Genomic DNA, 25,568 nt, shown 5'->3' with positions numbered 1-25,568 from the left:
GGTTCAGAACACTGGAACTCTTCTGGAAAGCAGGAACTCTTTTCTTAGGCGTGGCTGTGGAAGGAGACACCTAAGCACTACAGGAGGCTATTTAAACCACACCCGATGGATGAATCTTGCTTTGCGTTATTCTGCATTCTCTGCAGCAGAACGCTCATCGTGTCTTCTGCTTCTGATCCTGGGCCTAAGGGAACAAAGGCTTACCATCCTGGAATCCAGTCTTCAGCAGCACCTGTAAAGACAAAGAAAGAACAGGTTAGCACTACGGTCTTCAGTGGCAGCGCATCTCTTACCTGGTCCATCGGCTGTCACCAACGCCTCGCGCTGCATTCCGGCATCTGAAAGACAAAGGCTTACCTACTCTTCGCATGCTCCGGAGGTCTTCGCACTGCATTCCGGCATCTGAAAGACAAAAGCTTACCAGCTCTTCGCACGCTCCGGAGGCCTTCGGCGCTGCATCCCGCATCTGAAAGACAAAAGAAGGTGCGTTTAAAGACATTGGGCAACTTTATTACTCACGAGCCATTACTCCTTCCCACACCGAATCCAGTGGGTATTCCAGCACCCTTCAGCTTCTCTAAAGCTCCGAACTTGTACCTGCAAGATAAAAGGGACAGTTAGTGCGCATCGTGAAGCAGGCTACAAGCTCTTACTTCCAGGCGCTTCTATTCCTCACGCGGGTTCGATCCTCAACTCTCATCAGCCCGCCATCCGCCATCGCCGGAACCCTGCAAAACAAGAGATATCATTACAAAAGACATTTGAGACATTTGAAGTGCCCAGAACTTACCGTTCGTGCAGTTAACGACGGACAGCAGTCCTCTGAGGTCAAGAGGCCTGCACCCTTATCCAGTGAAGAAACTGGTTACGGCACCCTGCCCCGAGGCAGATGGAGAGCTCGGCGTTCACTTACCTAAGGTGAGGGTGTTAACCTTTGGGGTTCTACAGGAGAAGAGAAAGGGAAGAGGAGAGAGGCACCCAATAACCCCAGTTCATTAATCCCATATTTTCTATCTGCAGACATCCTACTCTTCGAGTCAGACATACAGTGCACAGAGGTCCAGCCCAAAGAGCCAACCGTGTGTTACACATCACCTTTGAAGATACGGCATTCACCCAGTCAAGACCGGCGTGTCTGCGTGAATCAGGTGAGCGTTACATGAGGCCCTAAACACAGGGTGTGGTTTCCTTATATGTGGGTAGAGCCTGTGGAGGCCTGCCAGATGTCGCTTGACCAACAGGTTAGAGGAGAAGAGTCCCTCCTCCCAATTCCTGTAAGCCCCTATGTCTGCCAGATAGATGCGGCATGTGCCCACCTGTACGCCGGAGTGGGCGAGGTGTGTCGAGAAGGAAAGCACATCGTCGAAGGTGCACTTAAGAGGGTCCATCTCCCTAGAGTCGGCTCAATGACAGAATCTAGAACATTTACTCTTATATTGGCTCATTGTAACCTTGCTTCTAGCGCCCTGGATGATCTCTAGGTTAGCCTGAGATAGGCTCAAGTGTTTCAGCGTGACCTGTTCAGGAAGCATGCCGTGAGGGCTAGTTTGTGAGAAGCGGGGTGGAGTACCCTGCCCCCCTGCTGGGCCAGGAGAGGAGCTGGGCCCAGCGGTAGGTGAATGGGTGGCCTATCTAAAAGGCTGAGTAGCTCAGAGAACCACAGTATCGCTGGCCACCATTGAGTTATCAAAGTGATGCTGAGGTGACAAGATTTCTTTATCTTGCAGATCACCTAGTGGTCCAGGGGTGTGGTCTGGAAGGCGTATTCCGTCATGTCGTTCCACCGTATCTGGAATATGTCGCTCAGAGGGCCAGAGCCCTGCCCCTGCCAGGTGGCGAACTGCTGGCATTTCCTGTTGCCCAGGGAGGCAAAGAGATCCACTTGGGGATGCCCCCCCGGAGGAAAATCTCCTTCAGTAACAGGTCGTTCAATTGCCACTTGTAATTGTCCACCGCCAGTCTGCTGAGCTCGTCTCCCTCCAGGTTGGACTCCCCCAGGAGGTGGACGGTGGTGAGGTAGATGTTGTTCTCCTGTGCCCACTCCCACATGCTGATGACTAGGTTGCAAAGCGGAGGGGATCTAGTACCCCCCTAATTGTTGACATAGTACATGCTGGTGGAGTTGTCCGTCTGGATAAGAACTGTCTTGCCCTCTATAAGAGGGAGAACGGCCTTCAGAGCCAGCCATATGGCCTTCAATTCCAGACAATTGATGTGGGACTCTTGCTCCTGCCGAGTCCAGACTCCATGGACGCTGTGGCTGTCCAGAGTGGCACCCCAGCACTCTAGGGATGAGTCTGTAGTAACATTGACCTGAGGGGCCGGCTGCCGGAAGGGCTTGCTCTGCCGCAGGTTGTAGTCCGCGGACCACCCCATGAGGTCTGAGTGGAGACAGGGTGAAATGTTCACTGGTTCCGCTTGGGAGCCCTTCTCCTAATTCCATGAGGCTGCAAAGTCAGCTGTAATCTCATCTTGAATCTTGTGTGGGGTATGGAAAACAGGATCGCTGCCATTATACCCAAAAGGTGTTGGTACCTCCAGGCTGAGGTCACTGCCCTGGAGAGGAAGTGAGAAGTGGCTCTCTTGACGCCCGCAATCTTGTCCTCTGAGGGAAAGACTCTCTCAGAGCTTGTTTCCCAGATGAAGCCCAGGAAGGTCAGGGTCTGCGTGGGTTGCAGCTGAGACTTCTTGAGATTGATAGTGAACCCCAGGTCGTGGAGTGTGTTCATCAGTGCAGAGGAGGTATGGTGAACTGCTTCCAGAGATGTGGTGGCCCTGGGCCCTGAGGAGGGCTGCCACTGCATTTATTAACCTGGTAAATACCCTAGGAGCTGAGTTGAGGGCAAAGGGTAGCACATTGTTTTGGAAATGGCAGCTCATGATTCTGAACCGCAATAAGGAACGATGTGGATGCCAAATCGGGACATGTAGATACCCATCCTTCAGATCCAGGGAGCACATCCAGTCTCCCCTGTCCAGTGTTTCCACAATGAGTGCTGGCAGAACCATCTTGAATTTTTGCAGAGGAAAGGAGAGATTGAGGGTGAAACGGTCCAACGCAACTCTCAGGCCAGCCTGGTGGTTCTTCTGTATGGCCAAAATTCTGGAATAAAAGCCCAATCCTCACTGGGACTTCTTCCACAGCCTGGCTCCTGACGAGCGACCGGATCTCGACCAACAGAGTTGATGTCCTAATCTGTGGGAGAGGAGGGGAGGAGAGGAAGGGGATCGATAATCAGTAACCCGTGGAGACTACGGATATTATCCAGGGATATGAAAAGTTCTGGCGCCAAACTTGCATGTGAAAGGCAAGCCTGCCGCCCACCGGAGACACGTTGACCCGAAGGGACGTGTCATGCCTTCTTTCCCTCTGAGGCTGTTGCAGAGAAGGAAGATTGGAAAAAGCCCTTCAAACCTCCCCATTCCCCCTTTCTGTTTCCTCCAGTGCTGATTCGGAGAATGGTCAGGTTGTCTGGACCTCCGTTCTTGGAAGCCCAGGAACCCGCCAAATACCCGCCCCTTGTCAGAGTGTTGCTGTGACTGGGTGTACGCCTTGGGCGTGGCCTTCGTAAGAATAGATAAAGATTTCACGGTATGCAAGCTGTTCTTTTTATCCAATTCCTCAACCGTGGTGGAGTGGAAGAGGACACTACCCTCAAATGGAAGGTCCAATATGCGTTCCTGGACATCTGGGTTAAACTTAGTAGCCCGAAGTCAGGCAGTTCTTCTCATGTCTGTGGCAATGCAGATGGCCCGGCCAGAGGTATCGATGTGGACAACGGTGTACTCCATAATGTACTGCGCTACCAGTCTGGCTTCTCCTAGGCCGGCTTTGAAGCGCACTGGGCTCTGCGCTGGATGTTCCGGGAGGAAGTCCACAATTTCCTGCCAGAGCCTTTGGTTAACAGCTGCCAGCATGGCATCCGCGTTGGCTTGACGCAGGTGCAAGGAGGCGTTGGAGTACAGCTTTTTCCCGTACGCCTCCAAAATCATCTTCTCCTTGCCTAGCAGCGTCGAGGACGAGGTGGCCGAGTACGACTGAGGATTAGAGTAGAATGATGCTGCAGCGATCACGGAAGAGTGCTATTGAGGATGCGCCAAAAGTAAGAGTGAATCCCCCTCCATCTGTCTATACTTGCCGTTGAGGCGGCGATTGACCGGTTTGGCCGAGTGTGGCTTGAGCCACCCCTTCTTGGCCAGGGCCACGACATCTTTCTGCATCGGGATCCCCATTTTGGTAGGAGGTTCTAGGGTGAGGACTTCTGCCCCAAGTCCCCTCCTGGAGCTGCTCTACCTCAGGCTGAGGAAGGCCCAAATATTCAGCCAAACCTACAAGGCATTCGTGGAAGGCCCTGGCTGAAGATGGTGTGTCGGGTCCACTCGGCGGGTCCGGAGCGGGAGGTGGAGTACTGGGCACCGTGGGCTGCGGTGTGGAGACCGGAGCCGGTGGCTGCTGCGGAGGCTGGTGTGGAACCGCCTGTACTGTGGGAGGCAGGGGAGCCAGAATCGAAGGGCCGGATGGGACAGCAGGGGCTGTGCTGGGGCCTGTGGCGCCGGAGTCATAGGAGGAATGACTATGGGTGCCGGAGGAGTGACCGGAGGGAGCATGTCCCTGATAGTATACCGAAGGATGGCCCCCATCTGGGGAGTTTGTATCAGCGCTAGGAACCTTTCGAAGGACCGGTCTTCGGAGGCTGAAGAGGTGGCAGGGGATATTGACTGGCGGCTGCCGGGGCACACTGTGCCTGGCGTGCAGCGATAACCTGCCCTGCGCTGCTGATGGGTGAGCTGTAAGCCACGTACCTGGTTGACACCAGTCCCACCTTGTAACTTGTTCCTCTACCCGCTCCGTTCCTAGGGAAGGCATCGGACGAGCAGCCATCTTATTTGGCGGGGCAGCCATTTATCGAGCTGCGTGCCGAAGACGTGGTGCCCAGACTCGTCCAAGACATTTGGTGTTGGAACATAAGGCCTATCCCACACCTCAGGACGGGGCCTGGAAGGGATATTGCCCTCGCCAGAGCTGCCAGTAAAGCTGCATGAAGGCGCCCCCTAGAACATACTGACGGTACTGGGGCATTGCCCCTCGGGAGTAACCCCGGTAAAAGAACCTTGCAGTCCCCTCAGCACTGACACCGGAAGGATCTGGAGACCCCTCCGCCGTGAGGCCGGTAGTTGGACTAGCCTCAGTACGGGTGCTGGTATGAGAATCCGAGAGGTTCATCCCGCTCAGGAGCGTCCTTGGGAAGGAGTCGCCCTTTCAGGGTACAATGGTAAATAGAGGCCTTGCCTTTGGCCATGAGCGATGTTTGACGAAGTCCTTTAGGTCCTCCGGAGGTGACTTCTGGAAGAGCTCCCTCCACCGAGCTAGCCTGTTCTTCAATGCACGTGGGGTCAGTGTGTCGCACACAGAACAACTTTCCCATCTGTGGTCGGGGACAAGGCAGCGGAGGCAAAGAGCGTGGGGATCGGACGTAGGGAAGAGCCCCTTGCAGGCTGGACACCCGCTGAAGTAGACATGCGCCAAGAAGGAGCATGGGGTTGGAGGCCCAAGTACCTAATTGAAAAGAAAAGACAAAAATAGAAGAATATCTGGGGAAGAGCGCGTGGTATTACATGGCCGAAGCCTAACCCAGGAGCGCTGGTAAATTCGGCCCGTTCCTGTCGATACGGAAAAGGGGAGTGGTGCCTGTGGACGGAGTCAGGCGATCACATGCTCCAAGGGGTGCGCCCGAGCACACCTCTAAATTTAAAGGGGGAGAAGATTTTTCTGATGAAAAAAAGTTAAGTCTCCCGTCCTTCGCGAGAGACGCACATACAGTATGGAGGAAAGGGGACGGGACGTAAGAGTATGTCGGAAACAGATTAAGATCCCAATCTGGGACAACAAAGTTGGCAGAAACCTATTCACAAGGCCCTTCAGGAATTGAGCCATAACCGGGATTGTAAAGAAAGAACCTTGATCCGGGGACTATTTGAACACAGACAAGGCCACCAAGTATATTTTGACTGTGGTAACCTGAAGGCCTGCTGAGGCTAGTTAAATAAGGAACTCCATCACTTTAGTGTTGGGGCAAGAGATGGGGTTGATCTCGCGTTACCTGCACCATGCCTCAAATTGTCTCCACCTGCACGTGTACATAGATCTTGTAGACCGTGTGCATGCAGCCAGCAACACCTCAAGTACCTTCTCTGAGAGGTCCCAGTCATCACACCTCATCTTCTCAAGAGCCACGGATGTAGGTTGAGAGACTGGGTTGGATGGAGTACCCAACCTTCTGACTGGGTCAGGAGATCCGGGCGCCAAGGCAATCAGTGAGGTGGATAGAGCCAAGAGATCACAGTACCGCGTTCTCCTTGCCCAGTCCGGGGCGATTAAGATCATAGTCGTTTAAATCCTCTTCAACCTCCCGAGAACCCAAGGAATTACGTGAATCGGGGGGAAGACTTCAAGCCCTCTCCGAACTGCCTCTAGCTAGGGGTGCGTTTTTGGACTGAAGAATTGCCAGGTGAAGAAACCGTCTCTAGAACCTTGAACTAAGCTCATGTTACACTAACCACTTATTTTTCTCCCCTTAAGTGACTTTTCTATATGTGTTTGCAGAGTAATCACATTACTGTATGACATGTGGCAAACCGCATGAGTGCGCAATTACCGATAATAAAATAACCTTGTCTTTTCCCTTTCTAACGTTACTACAAATGTAACCGTGAACAAAAACAAAAGAGAAAGTGCCCTTTGAAGTGTATTATCGGTATTAGTAAATTTGTTTGTTTTTATTTAGCCGAATGGTACATTTGACCAAATTTGGCCTGTACCATTTGACCGAATAAAAATGTACAAATTGGCTAATACATACCGAACATGGGGAACAGAGGTTGCAGGGGGGTCCCCCCGCTCCCATGATTGGTATGTATTAGCCTTGGGGGGGCTGCAGGGGTGTCCCCTTCGTCCTCAATATTGGAGGCGGGGGACCAAAGACCAAAGAAAAAAAAAACAGGCGACTAGCGAACAGTTAAGTAGGGAAGGGGGTTTAGGGGTGGGGGATTGGTGTGAGTGCGTTTGGTCCTCTGAGATCTAATCGCATGCAGGCTGTTTTTTGTCAAATAGTTTGCTGCGATAAGTTCTCAGATGGTCAAACACACCTAAACCGTATTATCTAGTATTTCTAAGTGTTCTACCATAAACATCTGAAGTATTTAAAGTGATTCTGGTGTATATATAATAAATATGTATCTTTTATATAAATATATGTGTAAGTGCTTCTTTGTTGTGCCCGTCTAGCTAAGATTCAGTGTACTTACCTACAGCTCACACATTCCTCTTAAGATAAGCCTGACTGTTCTGCCACATTACCAAGCTCCTTAGCTAGTACAGACTGATGCTAAGAGTTGGGGATCTACAAACCACTGGGATAGCTTACTAAAGTCTTATTGCCAGTAGGACTTTAGGAAAACTCCCCTAACAGTGACGACAAGAGAATACGGTTTGACATGGCCCCTAATATATAGAGGTTCTGTGGGAGCGGGTTTAAAAATGTTTTCCAGCCTAGGATTAACTGCACGTGTAAGGGACGGTGTAGTTAGTGACAATTTCATTCTCTTCTTATTGGACTGAAGCAATGGTATAGATTGACGGACTGCTTTTTCCGCATTTAAAATGTTGCCCACAAGGTCTGTCTCCTCAACAGACTCTGGGGTTTATATTTTAAAATTATTAATCGCTTTTTTTTTTGTTGCCGCACAATCATTGAATAAAAGTTGGTCGTCAATTGGAGATATGGATCCCGGTTCAGCAGTGATTTCGGGGGACTGTAAAATAGTAATGTCTGGGTCATCCGTGTCATAGTAAGTAGGATCACTAGGATCATACCTTGTCCCCTGGTCATCATCACCCTAATCCTGGTCATCATGATCATCCTGATGATCTTTGAATACCTCATGCTGTGGCTGCCCAGTTACATCGATGACACTATGAGTGGGTGATTTGTGCAATGTTTGTAACCTAGGAGACTTTGCTGGTGCTTCTGCTACTATAAATTTATGTCTTACAGGGTAGTGTTCCATAAAGGTTACAAAGGAGGAAACCTTGCCCATCGTCTCCTCAAAACACTCCCTGGACCATGAACCTGTTCTCTGAGTTTCTGCAAGTGGAAAAATTATAGCTTCTGGATCAACACTCTGCTTTTTCTTATGTAGAGGCTGGGATAAAGGCAAGGTGGCCCCAGTATACTCTGGGGTTTTGTGTCGAGGGCGTTAATAAAGCCCTTGTAATTGGTACAGAAGCTAGGATGCCTATGGAGGGTTCCTAAGAAGTTCCTGTGCAATAGTAGGTTTCTGTGTTTTCGACCGTTGCTTCAACGTATGCGAAACACACACCCTGGACACGAGAGTGGAAGTGCAGCGGGCTTATGACGTGTGGCGTCAGAAGGCCTAGCAGTGCCTTCTGTTGCTGTGTGGCCTTTTTTGTATGGATCAGTTGTAGAATTGCTAGGGGATGTGCGTTTACGATGTTTGTGCCCCCCATGAAGAGGGTGCTTACATGGGTCTTTGTTGCCAGGTGTTGTCCCCATAGCAGTGCGCTAGTCCTGCTTACCGGGGCTGGGGACTGACACGCGGGAGTCTGCTGACTCAAATTGAATATCTTCGGCATCCGGAAAAGACGTAGTTGCCGTGGTCTTCCTCATCTGATGCGCAGGTGGGGGTTCTGGACTTGGCCTGCATGGTGTTGTCCGGCCACAGTTTAATACGTCTTTCTTTGAGAGTCTTGGGCAGAAAGAGATTACACGACATACAACTCCTCTGGATGGTCGGGGGGCTGACAGTGGTAACACTCTATTGTGCGCCTTTCCACAGGAATTTCCTATTGCAAGACGGACAGAGCTTAAAAGGAGTTTTTTCCCATAGTTACATGTAAAAGTAAAAGCAGCCAGACAAATGTAGTAAAAAGAAGAAGTGAGAAGATGCATTGTCTAAAAGAAATTAATAATGTTAGTCCCCCCCCCACTCTCCCGTACTGCAAGCCCGAAGCCTGGTGTAGGCCGAAGCCAGTCGAGATGTGGAAGAAATCAAAGTCTTTAGTCGATGATATTGAATATCGCTTGTCGAAACGTGCCTCGTGGATGCATCCGTCGAAGATGCGAGAAATTTGACAGTTAACAATATCAAAGTGAAATCTACAGACTCTGCGTAAGAGTGACTGACCACGAGGGCAGAAACAAAACAATCTGAGGGAACTCGGAACATGAAGGTCCATGGTTACAGTACACATCACACTAGGGATAGTATTACACACACAATCAGTCGACAACCCTTTCCGAACTTCGAAAACAAGTCATGCAATACTCTGCACCTACCACTAGATGCCGGCCTATGAAAAGCATGTGATTCTAAGCATATCCACAAGCCTCAGAAATAATAGTATTGAACATTTTAGTGTGTTACTTACCTGTGGTTCTTCAGTTAAACGGGGGCTTTTTTTTAGGCCCAAATAACTATTTTTAGACATTATAACTTGTAGTATTAAGAGTGCTTGCACGCCCTGATAAGTCTAAGCTGTGCTGTTCAATCACACTACCCAGATAGAATTTGGCTAGCCCTTCCTTTCTGTCCCTGTTCATCAGAATAGGATGGCCTCTCAGAATCTATCCTCAGAGCGAATGCTGAAAATGCATCTCATCATCCAGCATACTTACATTCGGGATAGAGCAACATACGATTAACATGAAATGCTGCATCAAGGACTTGCTTGCAATCCATCTGGCAAGCATGTGTCTTGGTATTTTTGACTTTTTGTTACTTTATGGGATGTGGTAAAACTCAACAAATGAAATGGAACTGCATAGTTCTCAGTAAACACAGTGGTCATACATTAATGTCGTGTAAATGAGATATTTAAATCAGTCCACTAAAGGGAGTCAACATTTCTATGTCACTGTGTGGATAAGAGGGCAGTAAGAAAAAAAAACATTCTGAACAGTTTATCAAATGTGCATTAACCACAAATGTGCTGTGTAGGTACCTGTGTAAGAAGCATGGATATTTAAATGGACAATGAACTGAAAGACTGCAGCACAAACATTAATGACCCAGCCCTGGTGTAGATCATATTCTCAGTTTGAGACTTCCTGTTTCAGAGCTTCCAACCAACACTGTTATTATGAAAGATATTCTGTAATCAATATCCTCCACTACAATTTTGCCCCAATGCCTTTTTCTGTATCGCAGAGTAGTTCTCTCTGATTTCTAGTGTGATCACCCAAAGTCATATTGGCAATATGAATTATTAGCGACTTGCTTTAAATCCTCAGGACAGTCTCCTGGAATTCTATGCCTGGCACACGCAAACAAACAGCATTCCAACAATTCTAATCTGACAACCCAATGGTTGTTGCATCTAAATTGCATAAAAATATAGTAATTACCTGATGGACACAGTCCAAGAACTGAAGGAAGACTGGGGTGAAGCCACTGCTCTGACTGGCAAGGGTCTGCCCACCACGGTGACTAAACCGATGCCCAAAGGAAAGCCACTCCTTTTCTACTAGGAGTCGGAAACCCTCCATGCTGCGGTAGTAGGGGTCTGACAGCAGCTGAACCAAAGAGACAACCTGAAACAATGAAGAGGGGATTAGAATAGTGAGGTCAGGAAATAATTTTGCAATTCATACCACAGACCATAAATAGAAGCACAGATTTTGAACACTTTATTGTGATGCATGCATGTATAAAATAAGATTGCACACAGTAAGGCAGACTATAGAGTCCCATACCATATTTTATTACAGTGTTAGGAAAGAATACATTTTTCTGCTTTCCCTCCATAAACATCTATGGACACCCACCACCCTAGCTTTTGAGGTTTTGAACCTGACCTGACTTTTGAAGGAAAGTGAAGACTTTTCCATGAACTTGCCTTGCTTAGCTACTTTCTTTTTGGGGTACTGATCAGTCCCTATGGCTTAGTGCACGGGGGCTGTCCTCCATAAAGACATTTCCTGTTCCTTTTACACTGCACACATCACCTTACTTACAGTGAGGTGCAATATGGCCACTTTGTATCCCTTCATCTTTTGTTTTTGTAACTTTTTGGTTACTTGCATGATGTGTCCAGGACGGGCTCGTGGCAGAGGATATTTTTCTACCGTGATTTTATATTCTTGCGTGCACTTATATAATACCATGTACTCTAAAATTCCCCCTATCCTTTGGCCATCTTGTATTCTGGCTGCCTTCCTGCTCTTTCAGGTCTGGCTTTCCATATATGTTCAGCGCTTTCCAAGGCAAATCAGCAGTATGCATTTGTGGCTAGATGTGGGGGCTGATCCTGTCGGGTTCCAGTTTACATCCTGGCCAAAATGTGCCTCCTGCTGGGCAGATGTGGTGGCCTAGGGCTGTCTATGATTGGACAGCCCCTGCTGGTTCAATGGTGTAGATCCTGGATATTGTCGCGCCTTGAAACACTTGTCTATAGGCATGTTACAAATGCCATATCATATACTTGGTGGCCTCAGGGCAACATGAGCTTTAATTCAATTTAAGAGGACTACTCCTACAGCTATTCTTCTGATAGTGTCTAGATGTGGCCATGACTGCCATTCCATAAGGTTTAACGGGTGCAAAGTCCTTATCCTATGTCTCCCTTGCCTGGTCGTGATCGATCGAATTCGACCAAAGATTCTCCCTGAGGTGGGACTGGAAGAGGCCTGCTAAAGAACTTTGCTTGCTTTGACCTACAATTCATGAACACTTACCCTTTATGTCGGCTTCTCAACATTTGTTCTGCTTTCTTAAAAGACTCCCTACTTCCAGCAAAGGGCTAACTTTGGGACTTGTGAACCTTAGGGCACTAGGGCCCATCTACTTTGGCAAGTAAGGAATTTTTAAGTGGTAGGGCTTGGAATTCATTTAGCAGAAGCAGGTAGTAGCTCCTGGTTATCAGGAGGAATTACTCGCCATTAACCAGAATCTATTAAATTTTTATGATTTGGTTCGGCAGGTAACCGTATTCTTCATGCTAAAAGCAAATCACCCACAGCACAGCGTTATAAATATACCCTATGGCACATTTTTGGGAATAAAAAACAAATGTAGCGATAATTCAGAATATGAAATAAAGGTCAAAGTAACATCAGTTAAATTAAAGAAAAGAGGGTATATAAAGCAAGATCTCAACTGTGCCTATGGTAAAGCAAAATCCATGAACAGAAATGACTTGCTGCAGATGAATACACAAAAATCGAAAGATGGCAAAGATGGAAACAGAGTCTGATTTATCACTATGTATAGTACTAATGTAAACAAAGTAAGAAAGAAGCTACTAAAACAATGGAATATATTAAAAGTGGACAACAATATTAATAGTTATCTATCAAATAAACCCTTAACATATCAGACAGCACCAACTATCAAGAACAAAATCAGCCCAAGTTATTTAAAACCACTGAAGACAACACAAACTACTTGAATACCTTTATCAGTAATGGGACATTCCAAATGTGGACAATGCAATATATGGTTGATAAACCAAAAGGAATCCAACTACCAAATTGCAAGTTACAACATAATTACAAATGTATGAACTGCAACACTAATTACGTATTTATGGGATATAGTCTAAGGGCAAAATATGGTACAGTACAAATAGAACATTGAAAACTCATTACAGGAACATGTAAGAGCAATTAGGGTGAGGTTCCAAGGAGATTGGAGGGAGGGGGGAGAGAGTTCGGCTTTCACAGTTTCCTTACTCGCAGTTTTTCTTCTTTCTCTCTACGTTTTACTTTCTTGTGTTACCTGAAAATGTTAAAATTCAAACTTGTAGATCTTCGCCAGTTTTGTGTAACACATTCGCACGCAGCATAAGATCTCAATAAAAATAATTTTAAAAAACAAAGGTGGGGAGCTACAAAAATAACCACTGCCACTCAATTCGGGGACTGAACATTATGATGAGCCAACTAGTGAAATTATGTGCATGGGTTTTGAAGTAATCATCCTATAATTTGGAGGAGGTAACAGAAATGCTACTTAGACAGCAAGAATCCAAATGGATCAATAAAATGGACACATGCCATACAGGGCCTAATCAGGATGGGAACTTTATGTATTTCTACAAAACCACAATTTTTCTTATTTACCTTATTGAACCTACAGCTATTAATTTTAAATCAATATTTAAAAGAAAATGTGTTAAGTATGCTGCAGGAGCAGGCGTTATTGTGCCTGATTGCTCTAGCAGGGCTGGGAGCTGCCAATACAAATGCAGGAGCACCTTTCACTCTGCACATACTTTGGGCCTCTCACACTTTGCACTTCTGGCTTATTCCCGCACTAACTCTCTGCTGCTCTTTGAGGAAGTGACCTGAAGCTTTGAAGTTCAGGGCAAGAATCCAGGATCCATATCAACGGACTCACTTTAGGAAGCATTTTCAGGGCAGGTGTTCACCCGTACCTGTACTGGCCAATCGAATCGAACATCATGTGTTTAGCTTTGGCCCCATTACCCATTTTTGCATTCCCCAAATCCTCCGTCAGCCTTTTTTTTATGAAGAGCTAGATTTTTCTTGTGCTTTAGCCTTTCTCATTCAAGCAACATATGGAGGGGTTTGGGATGTCGGGGGATTTGAATTGTTAGTCTAGGTGTGTCTCAGATGGAAACTTTTAACTTAAGCCACCCTTTTCACTGTAAAAAATGTGCCCCTTTCCCCAACCTATGCACATGCTTTAGCTTAGTTCACCCCCTCGTTGTTGTGCCTTACTAATTCCTACCTTTAAGTTGTGCCATTTGCCCACCAATCTGCCCACTCCCCCACCAATTTGAATTCAGCCCATGGCCTTTATCTCCCACACATGAAAATAAGCACCATCTCTTTAATGCACATCGCACACTTAAGCACACTCTCGCAGGCATGCACAAAATAAGGCATCCTTGATCACAGGCAATACCATGCACCCTTGCAGGCACCTTCCATCACTCAATCTCACACACTTTCTCACATATTCCCGCTCACCCATGCAAACCGGCAAATGTCAGTGTCACCCAATCTCCATATGTGCTGAATGAAGCCCTGCATGGTGTTCCACCACACCAGCCAAACCTCTGCACCGGGCTGGGCCCTGTATTGGAGCCCCTACATCTCTTGGCATTCTTATGTGCCCCCATCCCCATTGCACTGTATTGCTGTGTCTTCAGGTGTGAGCAGGGGAAGCCAGCGGCCAGCCGTCTACCAGCAGCTACTAAGGAAGGTAGGAGTGGCACGGGTTAGGCTATACAACCTCACGCTACCCTGCAAACCTGTCCATATAGCAGACTCTCAAACTTAAGTGTGTTTTTCTCCTGTTTTTAAAATTGCATTGTGAAACCTAGGCCTTTTCACCACTATTCTGGACTCTCAAACCTAGTCGTGTTTTCTCCTGTTTTTAAAATTACATTGTGAAAGCAGTGCTGCTCTGTGGCTTTGCCTCCTAGCAAAGCACTCATCTAGTGAACCTTTCTACCACTAAGTGCCTGTCGTCCTGTCTAATTGTCTACTTGTCTCGTCTCCCTCTGTCTCATCTGCTAGCACCTTGCCCTGTGTCCTTCCCCTAGTGTTCTCCCCTACCCCTTTCCCACTTCCCTCCTCTTCTGTCCTCGCATACTCTATGGTGATCTCTGTCTCTCCTATCTTTTCTTTTTTAGTAAATTTGGCTTTATTGGTTTACAAATATTAGTCATAGTAAAAAGGAAACATTTCAAAAACATCAGATTACAAGACAGCTCAAAGGAATTCTGCATACTTAATATTCTTTACAGCCTCGATGTCTCTGATTAGGTTTTGCTAAAGTCCATGACTTCTCTGTTCTCGTGATGCCATCAATCTCTTTAATCCAGCCGAGGACTTCGTTCCAGAAAACTTTGATTCGAGAACAACCCCACCACATGTGCCAGTAGTCAGCGTTAACTCCACATCTCCGCCAGCATTCCGGGTTGGCCGTTTGAAACAGTTTTCGAAATTCTAACAGGGTCATATTGCTATCTATGGAGAATTTAATGGTGTGAATTTTGTACTGGTTCGAGATGGAGATTCTTGTCGCTGCTAGACACATGGTATCCCATAACTCTGGGGTGATTTGTTCGCCTAGGTCCCTTCCCCACCTATCTCTCAGTGAATCTGTAGTCCCCGCACATGCTCCCAACAGTTCTCTGTACATTGCTGATATTAGACCCTTCATTTCTGTCCTTGAGTCAAGTATCTTTTCAAAGGGTGTGAGGTGTCGCATTAATTGGGACTTCCATATTGGTCTCGTCAAAACACCCTTTATCTGTAGATAATGGAAGGTGGATAGAGGGCTAATTCCGAGGGCCTCCGCCAGGTCTGGGAGGGATATAAAGACATCTTTTTTTTGTAGTTGCCCAACTCTCTCTAGGCCAGCCTCGTACCAGGCTTGAAAACGTTCTACGTTAGGTATCTAATCGTTGATTCCGGGTGACCATAGGTGGCTTAAAGGGGTGGGCCATGTAGTAATGTTGTGCATGTTCTTGCCCTGTGTCCAAATGTCCCATATCGTGGTCAGTATTGGGTGACCTTTAAGTTTTCTGCATATCCGTTTCTTGGGAGCCCATAGCCACTCAGCCACTGTGGCTGGCGAAAAATAGTGGTTGTCCATAGCGACCCATTGGATATTCGTGAGGTTACGTAAGTGGGGGGATCAGAACTCTAAGTTGGGAGGCTTCATAATATTTTTGTAAGTTAGGCAGCCCGACCCCACCCCTCTCTTTGGGAAGTGTTAGGGTTTTGTATGGAATCCTTGCTTTCTTCCCTTGCCAGAGGAACCAAAAGGAGGGCTCTCTTGGTTTCAAGAAAAAACTGGTTGGGATTGTAATAGGTAACATTTGAAAGGGATATAGGAATCGGAGGAGGGACACCATCTTAATCGCGTTCAGTCGACCTAACCAAGAAATTGTGAGTTTGTCCCACCTTGCAAGATCCGCCCGGAATTGTCGTAATAGGGGGCGGGGGGGGGGAGTTTGCTTCGTAGAGATCATTTATCTGTCTAGTAATTTGTATCCCCAAATATTGTAATTGTGCATGTTCAATTTTGAGACCCAGTGTGGAGAATTTAGCGGTGTTAGTCTCTTCCTGACCCTGTAGAAGGAAGAGTATGGACTTCTGTTTATTCACTTTGAACCCTGAGAGTCTGCCGTACTCATCAAATAAGTGGAGGGCTTGGGGGATTGAAGTTATAGGGTTAGTGACGTGAAAGGATGTCGTCTGCATACAAGGCCACCTTGTACTCCGTTGTCCCCAGGTCAGCCCTCATTGTTATTGCTAGGGGCTCCAGGGAAAGCGCAAAAAGGATTGCGGAAAGGGGGAACCCCTGGCGAGTTCCACGTTCCAAACTAAACCATCTAGGGTATTCACCATTTACAAATATCGATTCTTTGGGGTTTGTGTATACTGCTTGTATTGCCTTCCTAAACCTAGGGCCCATTCCCAACTTACACAAGACCACTTTCAAGAAACCCCACTGAACCCTATCAAAGGCTTTCTCTGCGTTGACAGACAAGAGAGTCGGGTCATTGGTCATGGTTTGGGATGCGTGTATTAAATGCAGGGTCTTACGCATTGTATCGGCTCCCTGTCTCCCCAGTATAAACCCAACTTGATCAGAGTGTATCAGTTGTGGCATCAATATTTCCAACCTTGCAGCCAGAACCCTCGTTTAGATTTTCGCATCAAGGTTGAGCAAGGAAATAGGGCGATACGATCCACAGTTCGTAGGATCTCTCCCCTCTTTGGGAATAACTGTGATTAGCGCTCTGGTGAAGGAGTCTGGGGGTTTCCCAGTGTCTATTATTTCATTAAAGAGTTATATTAGGAAAGGAGTGAGTGAAGTGGTAAAGGTTTTGTAGAATCCGGCAGTGTAACCATATTCGCCCGGGGATTTACCTATGGTGAGTCTCTTTACGGCAGCCTAGACTTCTGTTTCTGTGATAGGGGATTCAAGGATCTCGGCATCTATGGGCGGTATACGGGGCATATTTATGGAGGACAGATAGGATTCTATTTCCGACAGGTCGGGATTCATTTCCGATGAGTATAGAGTCTCATAAAAGTTGGCAAAACACTCTGGGATAGTGAAGTGAGCATGCGTATCGGGAGGGGGGTCCTCTACTATTCGTAGGACTCTTCTTTCAGTTCTTTGTTCTCGGAGCCTCCTTCCCTTTTCTTTGACGAGCCTTCTCTTATTAGAATCCCCCTCCAAGTAGCTTTTCCTGCCTCCCACACCGTCTGTTTAGACACCTCCCCATTATTATTTATTTCAAAGAATTGGGAAATTTCGGTTTCCATTTGCGCTTTAAAACTGCATCTTTCCATAGGCTTTCATTACTACGCCATTTTCCACCTTTGGATGGCAGGTTAGACCATTGCATATCTGTAAGGACCATGTCGTGGTCTGACCAAGTGATCGGGGTGATCTCTGAGTGTGACATCACCTCGATGAGCTCTCTGGATAAATATAGTCAATTTGGTTGTACCAGTTATGGGGATTTGAATAGAAAGTATAGCCTCGTTCCTACGGATGATGGTCTCTTCCATGAGTCCCTCATATTATACAGTTCCATCGTACCTGGGAGATCGGTTTGGTCGGTTCTGCTGTGATGTTTCACATTGGGGTTGCCGGGTTTGTGATCTTTGGTTGGATGTGCCCATTGGTTGAAGTCACCACCCAAGATAATATAGCCTGCTGCTTCAGACAATATCTTCGGAATCATTCTGGAAAGGAATCTGGTCTGGCCAGTATTTGGGGAATAGAGGGTAGCGATTGTGACATCTACTTTACCTATATGGCCATTGAGTAGGAGGGTTCGACCTTTCACGTTAGACCACATCTTCGTGAGTACAAAGCCTATGCTTTTCCGGATGAGGATCCCAACCCCCCCTCTCCTCAATGGACCGGAGTCCCAGAATTCTGTTCCAACCCGCTTTGGCAGGATTCATCGCTCTTCACCCTTCATGTATTTTGTTTCCTGCAAGAGGAGGATGTCAATCTCGGCCCTACGAAATTCTCTGGCCACAAGTGACCTTTTCTTTGGAGAGTTTAATCCTTTGACATTGAGTGTGCCCACTCTCAAGGGGGACGCAGTGCCAGCATTATTGTTTGTAGCCATTGATTGTTTGTGCAGGAGGATATCTCTTAACGGCTAGTTGTTGTTGCATATTAGTTCTCGGTTGTACGCTGTGTGGACTGCATTGGTTTACCATAAATGCTGCTCTGACCGCTTCAAGGACCTTAGACCCCCCCCCACCCTCCCCACTCCCCCCACCCCTCTCCCCTTCCCAGTCGGTGGCGTCCGATCGCTCCCGGTTGACTGCACCGAGTCGGCGTCGAACCACCTTTATGGGCCGTTATGTCACGCCCCTTGTTCAATTGTGCCATCTTTGTTTCGATTGAGCCCCTCATAGTCCCCCCCAATTATCTTCATTGGGATTGTAGGGTTGTGTTGATTGTGCTGATGTTAGAGTCTTTTGTATATGCCCCATAGAAAGCTGATTAGATTTTATCTTACTGGTACTGTGGCGCTTCATTTATCCCCCTCTGGGGAAAGGTTACCTCTCTGGAACTTTCGGGACCCTTTCACTTTCTTTCTCCGGGCACCCTGAACACACCATTCCAATTCCTCTCTTCGAGTTTCGTTCCGGTTGGCGTCATCCCCACTGGTTCCGAGGATGTCACATATGCATGCCTTTATTTCTTTTTCAGATTTCAACTTATGCCTGGTTCCTTCATATTCAAATGTCAACGAGAAGGAGTAGCCCCACCTGTATCGAATGTTCCTCTCTTTGAGTCTCTTTGTGAGGGGGCCGCACATCCTTCTAAGGGCTAATGTCAGAGAGGACAAGTCCTGGTATATCGAAATTTGAGCTCCTCCCAGCGTGATCGAATCGTTCCTTCTGGCCTTTTCGAAAATTCGAGCTTTGTCTTTGAAGCGATGAAATCGGGCAAGGACCGATCGTGGTGTACCTGTGGGTACTCCGGCTCTATGGATTTGTTCCGTTATCGGCTCATCTACCGCATCATCTGCCGTCAGAAGTTTGATAATGTTGTGGAGTGTTTCCTTCAAACCTGCTTCCGTTTCTCCATCCCTTTCCGGGATTCCAAAAATGCGGATGTTGTTCCGTCTTTCTCTATTCTCTAAATCATCGAGCTTCAGTTTGAACTCCTCCTCTCGATGTTCTAACTCATTCATTCTCTGATCAAGTTGGGTCTCTAGCGTGTCTATGGAGGCCTGATTGTTCTCGACCCCTTCGAGTCTATCTTCCATACTGTCCAATCTCTGGGTTACCCTGTCTATTTTGCCTCCTATGGTAGTGCCTAGATTCTTGATTTCCCCCAGGAGGGGGGCAATATCCCCCTTTGTTGCTGCAGCGAGGTCATTTTTGGTAGAGGAGGGGTTTGCCATCGTAGGTTTAGTGAGGGCAGGAGAAGTAGGGGTATAGGCAAAAAAGGATAGCTTGTGTTGAGCGTTCATATGGATCACCTGCCGCAGTATCTGATGTGCAGTGCGCAGGGCGCCAAGCCCAGTTACATCCTGTGTCGCAGATTCGCTGCCAAGTAGTTCGGGGTGCAGAGTACGCCGTGGGATTTCGTTGGAATCTACGAGAAGCAAGTTTTAAGCCTCTTTGGGCGTCAAGGGTTAATGGTGGCACCCTTGTCAGCGTGTCCGCGTCTCCTTCCGAGCCCTGTGAGGGGGCACGCACCTGTATTAGACCACTGTATAACGCTGTATAACGCTGTGCGTGCCTCAGGGGATAACTCAGGCCTCACAGTATGGCGTTATCGAAACTACACAGGGTTTTAGCTTCTCAATCAGAAATAACGTGACTCAGAGCTCCAGAAAGGAGAGGGGCACCAAATCACATATATGCCTTGAGGTGAGCAGTATGAGTGGGACCATTTGTCCCGCTGATGTGCTGGAGCAGGGGCGAACTGTGTGTGGAAGCAGTGCTTTCTGCCTCCAGCCCACGCGCCTCCTCGGCAGAGCCCACTGCGGCCCGCTTTCTGGGCAGCAGCACGGTTGGTCTCTTAGGGGCAAGCGAGTGCGGGCAGCAAAAATTCCCCGTCCCTCACCAGAGGCACGTCGTGGAGTAGTAGGGAGGGGGCCTCCGGCAATAGTTCTTGTGGAGCCCGGTGATCAGGAAAGTAGCGGGCGCTTGGGCTTCCCTCCGTTGCACGGACCGCGCGCGTATGAAGGCCTTGATATCACACAGGCGATCTGTGCCGTACCTGCTTGTGTCGAAGGACGGGCTGGGGAGAGAGCGCTAGGCTCCGTGTAGGTCGCTGATGTTAGGTGTGGCAGGGCGGCATTCTCCTCTGTGTTCCCTTCCCCTGCTGTGGGGCATCCAGGCAGCTCGCATGCAGCGGCCGGTCACTGGCTCAAAGTCCCGACACAGCTTCGTTCGGAGCCTCTCCTCGAGGGGTGCGAGGTCTCTCCCATCCACTCCTGCGTCCCGATGAAAAAGTTACGCTTTGATTCCCAGGTGGGAGGCAGCTTTCACGGGGTCCAGAGTTAGGGCCTCGTAGTCCCAGCTTCTTCGTGCGCACGCAGCAGGATCTCGCACAGGGTGCCACTGGCGGTTAGGGGCCTCTGCTTTCCCACACAGATTTCAAGGGTTGCGGAGGTCCGTTTTTCACTGGAATTTTTCCCACACTGGGGGGGCGGGGGGGTGTTCCGACAGCCACGTCTGCATACACTTATTTCGGGGGGGGGGTACCAAAAAGAGGGTGCTCAATCAGTCTTTCGGGGCAGCCCGTGGCGGCCGATCTCCTATCTTTTCTAACTGATTCTCTATCGACTATCCTGCGCTCCTCGCTAAATCTGGTAGGAAGAAGTTTAAAAAGGACATCCTGGTCTCCAACTCAGGCCTCCCTATCGCTGACACCTATACAAGTGCCTCCCTCCAGGCAAACTTTCACTGACATACTCTTTGTCGCTCCCTCGCCAACCCTATGGATTCTACATATGGTCTCTGTGCTCTCTCCATTCTCTTCCTTTTCCATTAATGGTGGCACCCGGTGGGAGGCCCTCCTGGCTTCCTCCTACTCCTCCAAGGTCATCATTAATGTTTACTTGAATGGTACTGTCTTGGTCCAATGCCCTCAAGCCAACCTTCTCTTTGATCGACGCTTCCCGCACCTCATCAATTTCATGTCTTCTCCTACTGTCTCCTCTCTTCCTTCCACGGCTTCTTTGCCTGCCCCTGCTGTCTCCTCCTTGGCTACCTTGCCCTTGCATCTTTCCTCTTCTGCCCCGCCTCAGGCTGCTTCTACGCCTTTGAGGGCGCACCTCCGATTTGTACCACTCCCCGGAAGTCTTTCAAGGATGGCAACCTTCTCCATATTGCCACTCTAAACTCTTGCTCAGCTGTCAAACACTCCTCTGACATCTGCCGACTCCTGGAAGAACTTGACTTCGATGTCCTTGGTCTCACTGAGACATGGTTTGCGGCCAGTTCTGTCCCGAGGTTTGACACTCTCCTCCCTGATGGCTACAAGATCCTCTCCGTGCCCAGATCCAACGGTTCAGGAGGGGGTGTAGCCATGAACATCCCTGAGTGGACTCCTGCCTCTGTCATTCCGATGCAGGCATACTCCTCTTTCGAATGCCTTGTCTGCAGGCTCTCTCCCTCTCCTGGCCATTCCCTCACTGTGGATACCATCTATTGGCCACCTGGTCAGATATCCTCCTTCCTCTCTGAGTGGGCGGACATCTCCTCTTCCCTCCTGGTCTCAACCACTCAACTCCTTCTTGGAGACTTCAACATCCACCTGAATTCATTCTCTCCCCCCCTTTCCCCCCTCTCCCCCAACTCCAGCACTGCCACCTACCTCCTCTGTTATCCGACCCATGTACCATGTGTCAGTTGAGGCTTTTGCTGCCACCTTCTCACCCCCGACTCCCCCGCTGGATGACTCACATCCTGACAGTCCTTTCCATGCTCCACTCTGCTATATTTGAAACTCTCGATGTTCTTGCCCCTGTCATGAGGATCCGTTTGAAACTCAAAGCCAAGTGCAACTCTTGGTATGACTCAGACCTCGTCACCTTTTTTTATTTTATTGCAATTGGTTTAACTTAAACAAAGAATTGTATAAATACATAGATTCCACACATTCATTGATGATTAAAAACATGAATGATTCCACACATTAATGAATAAAACCCTAGTCCATAGAAAACAAAATTCTCTACATTAATAAAATCGACAGTAATAATTAAAGTCAACAAATCAGCATATTCATAGACCATTGCAACTGGAGAGAATGAGCAGAGTTCAATAATTGAGCTCTACAAGTTCAAACATTTAATAAGGCCTGAGAGGGCTAATCCCTCATGAACAGTCTGAATGCAAAGAGACTGTTTCCATAACCACTTCTCATTATACACCACATAATTCTCATTCCAAGGTGCAAAACATTTAGCTCTCAAACTATTCAAAGCTACGCATTCAAGGACCAGATGTCTTAAGGCCTCAAGCTTGAGTTTACAGAACCTACAATTTGTGAATCCACAGGGATTAACAACCTCCTCACTTGAATTTCCCTAGTGGGTAGAACATTCCAACGGGCCCGTAGGAGAGTGTCTCTATAAAGTCTATTTGGAAATTGAAGCATAATCTTAGTTGGAGAACCCCTACATCTATGTTCATGCCTCAGATGACTTCGGAAAGGGTAAGAGTGAAAAGTATCAGTGGTCTGACACCAATCCGAGTCTTTTAGCCTTCATAGGGTTCTCAATCAACATCTTCATATTTGAGCCAATCTCATCAAGAACCTGTTCCAATCAATTCCTTAAGGAGACAAGGGTCTGAGGAAGATTCAGGTTTCTACCAATTAGATCGTACAGGGTATTTGGGATTGGTACCATGATTTTAGAATAAAGAGAAAGGCAAGCCCATAAACCCTGTGCCCACATTGAGACGGTCCCCAATTCAAAGTGGATAGCCGTTATCGGGAACACATTTGGAACCCCCAGTATTCTCCTCCAAATGCCACCCTCGATTTTATTGTGGGTATTCATGATCTTATCAGATATAAGTTCTAAACCTTATATCCGCTTTGGGAAGATTTTACCCTTAAAGAACGTCAACGCTGGCTTCAGAGAAAACATTCCGAATTTTCTATCAATCCTTACTACCTGTGCTTCCAATAACATTGCCTTTTGTATCAAGGGCTCGATAACTACCATATTGCTCTTGTAAGCCGAAAAATTGAAGCCAAGATATCTGACAGACTCAGAGAGCTTTAGGGAATACCTCCGAGATTGCCTACAGACCCGATAGACTTTGCACTCGCTTTTCTAAAGGAGAGAATCTTAGTTTTCAAACGGTTGATCAATAACCCATTATCCTTAGAATAGGTTTCAAAATTATTGAGAGACCTTTGTAGCACTATTTTAGTGAGATCAAAAATTAAAAGGTAGTCCGCATAGGCAAGCCATACCATTTTTTCCAGGCCGATTTTGGGTGCAAGGAGCCCTTCTTTTGTTTTTTTGAATTTTTTTAATATTATTTAATGAATTTTCCAGAACATATAATCCAATAAGTGGCAGAGAAATACATAACATCTCACAATAAAGCAAATTCAGTTCAATACAGCAAAATTAATTTCCCCACCATATTACATTTTGTCTCTTGAATTCATTGAACATAAGACCGCATGCGAATAAGTTAATAGATAAGAGATATGAAGGGAAATGCAGTTTGAGCAAAAAGCCACAAGAAGGGGGAAGATATAGACCATAAAAGACTAAAGAGGAGAGGGAAAGAGTAAGAGAAAAAGAAAGAAAAAAAACCCACCAGAGTAGGCTAAATAAAGATTCATACAATGTCCATGTCAAAGATTCAGAAAATACTTTATTAATGTTGGTTGAAAGGAGATCTGCTCTCTTTCTGAAACAAAGTCCAAGAATGGGCCCCAAGTCGGCTTGAATTTCGAGAGTTTCCCCTATAGCATGGCCGTGTGTTTTTCAAGGCCCAACAACTCCCACACCTTCACCCACCAGTATGCTTGCTATGTGTGGTCCCTCCACAGATTTCCAGAAACGAGCCCTTGTAATTCGAGCAGCTATAAGCAACTAAGCGATTAGGGCCACTCTGGAACCTGTCATCGGAACAGACCCATCCTCTGGTACATCCCCTAGACGCAGAATCCGTGGGTCCAAGGGAAGCAGGGAGCCTGTGATTTCCTTGATTTTGGATCGCACTTCCAGCCAAAATGTTTGCATGACTGAACAGTGCAACCAAATGTGCGCTAGGTCACCCCGCTCACCACAGCCATGCCAGCATGTATCTGGATAATCAGGATTCATTGCATGTAGCCTGCTTGAGGGTAAGAACCATCGAAAACAAATCTTAATAGCATTCTCCTTCACCACTGTGCACCTAGAGCTCTTCTGGGCTCTGTACCATATCCTTTGTCATGACTCCACCGGGATCTCCAAGCCCAGCTCCCTCTGCCAAGCCACCATATAAGGAAGCTGTTCCCCTCCGGGACATTTTCCAGGAGCCTTTTACAGGTGTCTAGCCTGTGAGACTGCTGACCCTCAAGAATTTTTAAGTTCTATGCCTAGCGGGATTCTAGAGGCAGCCAGGTGGGTATCCCCGTTAGTCAACCAATGTCGAAGCTGTGTGTACCTAAAACACCGATTCAGGCACCCCAAATTTCTCCTAGCACCCTAGAAAGATCAGATGTTCCTGATTTACATACAAGTATCTCAATATTAGGGGTACATCTGGGCTCCAGCATTGGAATGAACTGGGGCTCAGACCCGGAGTGAACGCTGGGTTCTGGGTAATGGGGGACAATGGACCCAGACCTGATGTGATCCCTCTCTGCGTGCATGCCTTATCCCAGCTCCGGAGCGTTGACATCGTTGTGGGCAATATCTCGCCTTGATATCTCCGAGCCTCTTTAGGGAGGAACGGAAAATAAGCCAGCGGGAAGGGCCACTGCGTGCTCAATCTCCTGCCACTCAGGGGACTCCAATGAATTCCCCCAAGCTAGCATTGTAGCAACCTGAGCTGGTCTATAATAGCACAAAACCGAGGGGAGCCCCATACCTCCCAGCAGCCTACCTCTCGTAAGGAGTTAGCAGGGAATTCTAGGTTTCTTCTTCCTCCATATAAACTGTCCTATTGCCCTTTGCATAGCAATGAGTTCGCCTTCAGGGATCAACACAAGCAAGGCGTGAAAAGCATTTAGGAGCTTCGGAATAAGGGTCATCTTGACCGCGCTAACCCTACCCAACCATGACATTTCCTGAGCCCCAATGCTGGAGCCACTCTTTGGCTTCTTTCAGTAGAGTGGATATGTTAGCTTTAAATAGACCTGTGAAAGTCGGGGTCAATTTTATTCCTAGATAAGGAATGTCTGTGGACGACCAGGGGATGGGGAATGCCGCTTGTATGTCTGCCAGACCAGCAGGGGATTCCGTTAGAGCCATTCCCACGATTTAACTGGGTTCACCTCAAATCCGGATATCTTAGCAAACCGGGACAGCAGCTCCATTAGAGGTGGAATAG

At 47.5% G+C, this 25,568-nt stretch overlaps 1 protein-coding gene across 10 annotated transcripts in view; it reads right to left on the bottom strand.

Moving 5' to 3' along the window:
* Nucleotides 1-25,568, bottom strand: part of SBF1 (SET binding factor 1) — a 2,512,102-nt gene that overhangs the window by 533,249 nt on the left and 1,953,285 nt on the right. For all 10 annotated transcript variants that reach the window (XM_069629502.1, XM_069629505.1, XM_069629506.1 and 7 more), the window contains one exon: nucleotides 10,425-10,610. In XM_069629502.1, coding sequence (XP_069485603.1) covers nucleotides 10,425-10,610 — 186 coding nt within the window. The remainder of the gene's footprint in view (nucleotides 1-10,424; nucleotides 10,611-25,568) is intronic.

The sequence above is a fragment of the Ambystoma mexicanum genome, chromosome 12 (assembly GCF_040938575.1).
Source record: "Ambystoma mexicanum isolate Mex_15411 chromosome 12, UKY_AmexF1_1, whole genome shotgun sequence".
Classification (NCBI taxonomy): domain Eukaryota; kingdom Metazoa; phylum Chordata; class Amphibia; order Caudata; family Ambystomatidae; genus Ambystoma; species Ambystoma mexicanum.
The sequence above is the reverse complement of the archived record's forward strand: the minus strand, read 5'-3'. Positions and strand labels throughout refer to the sequence as shown.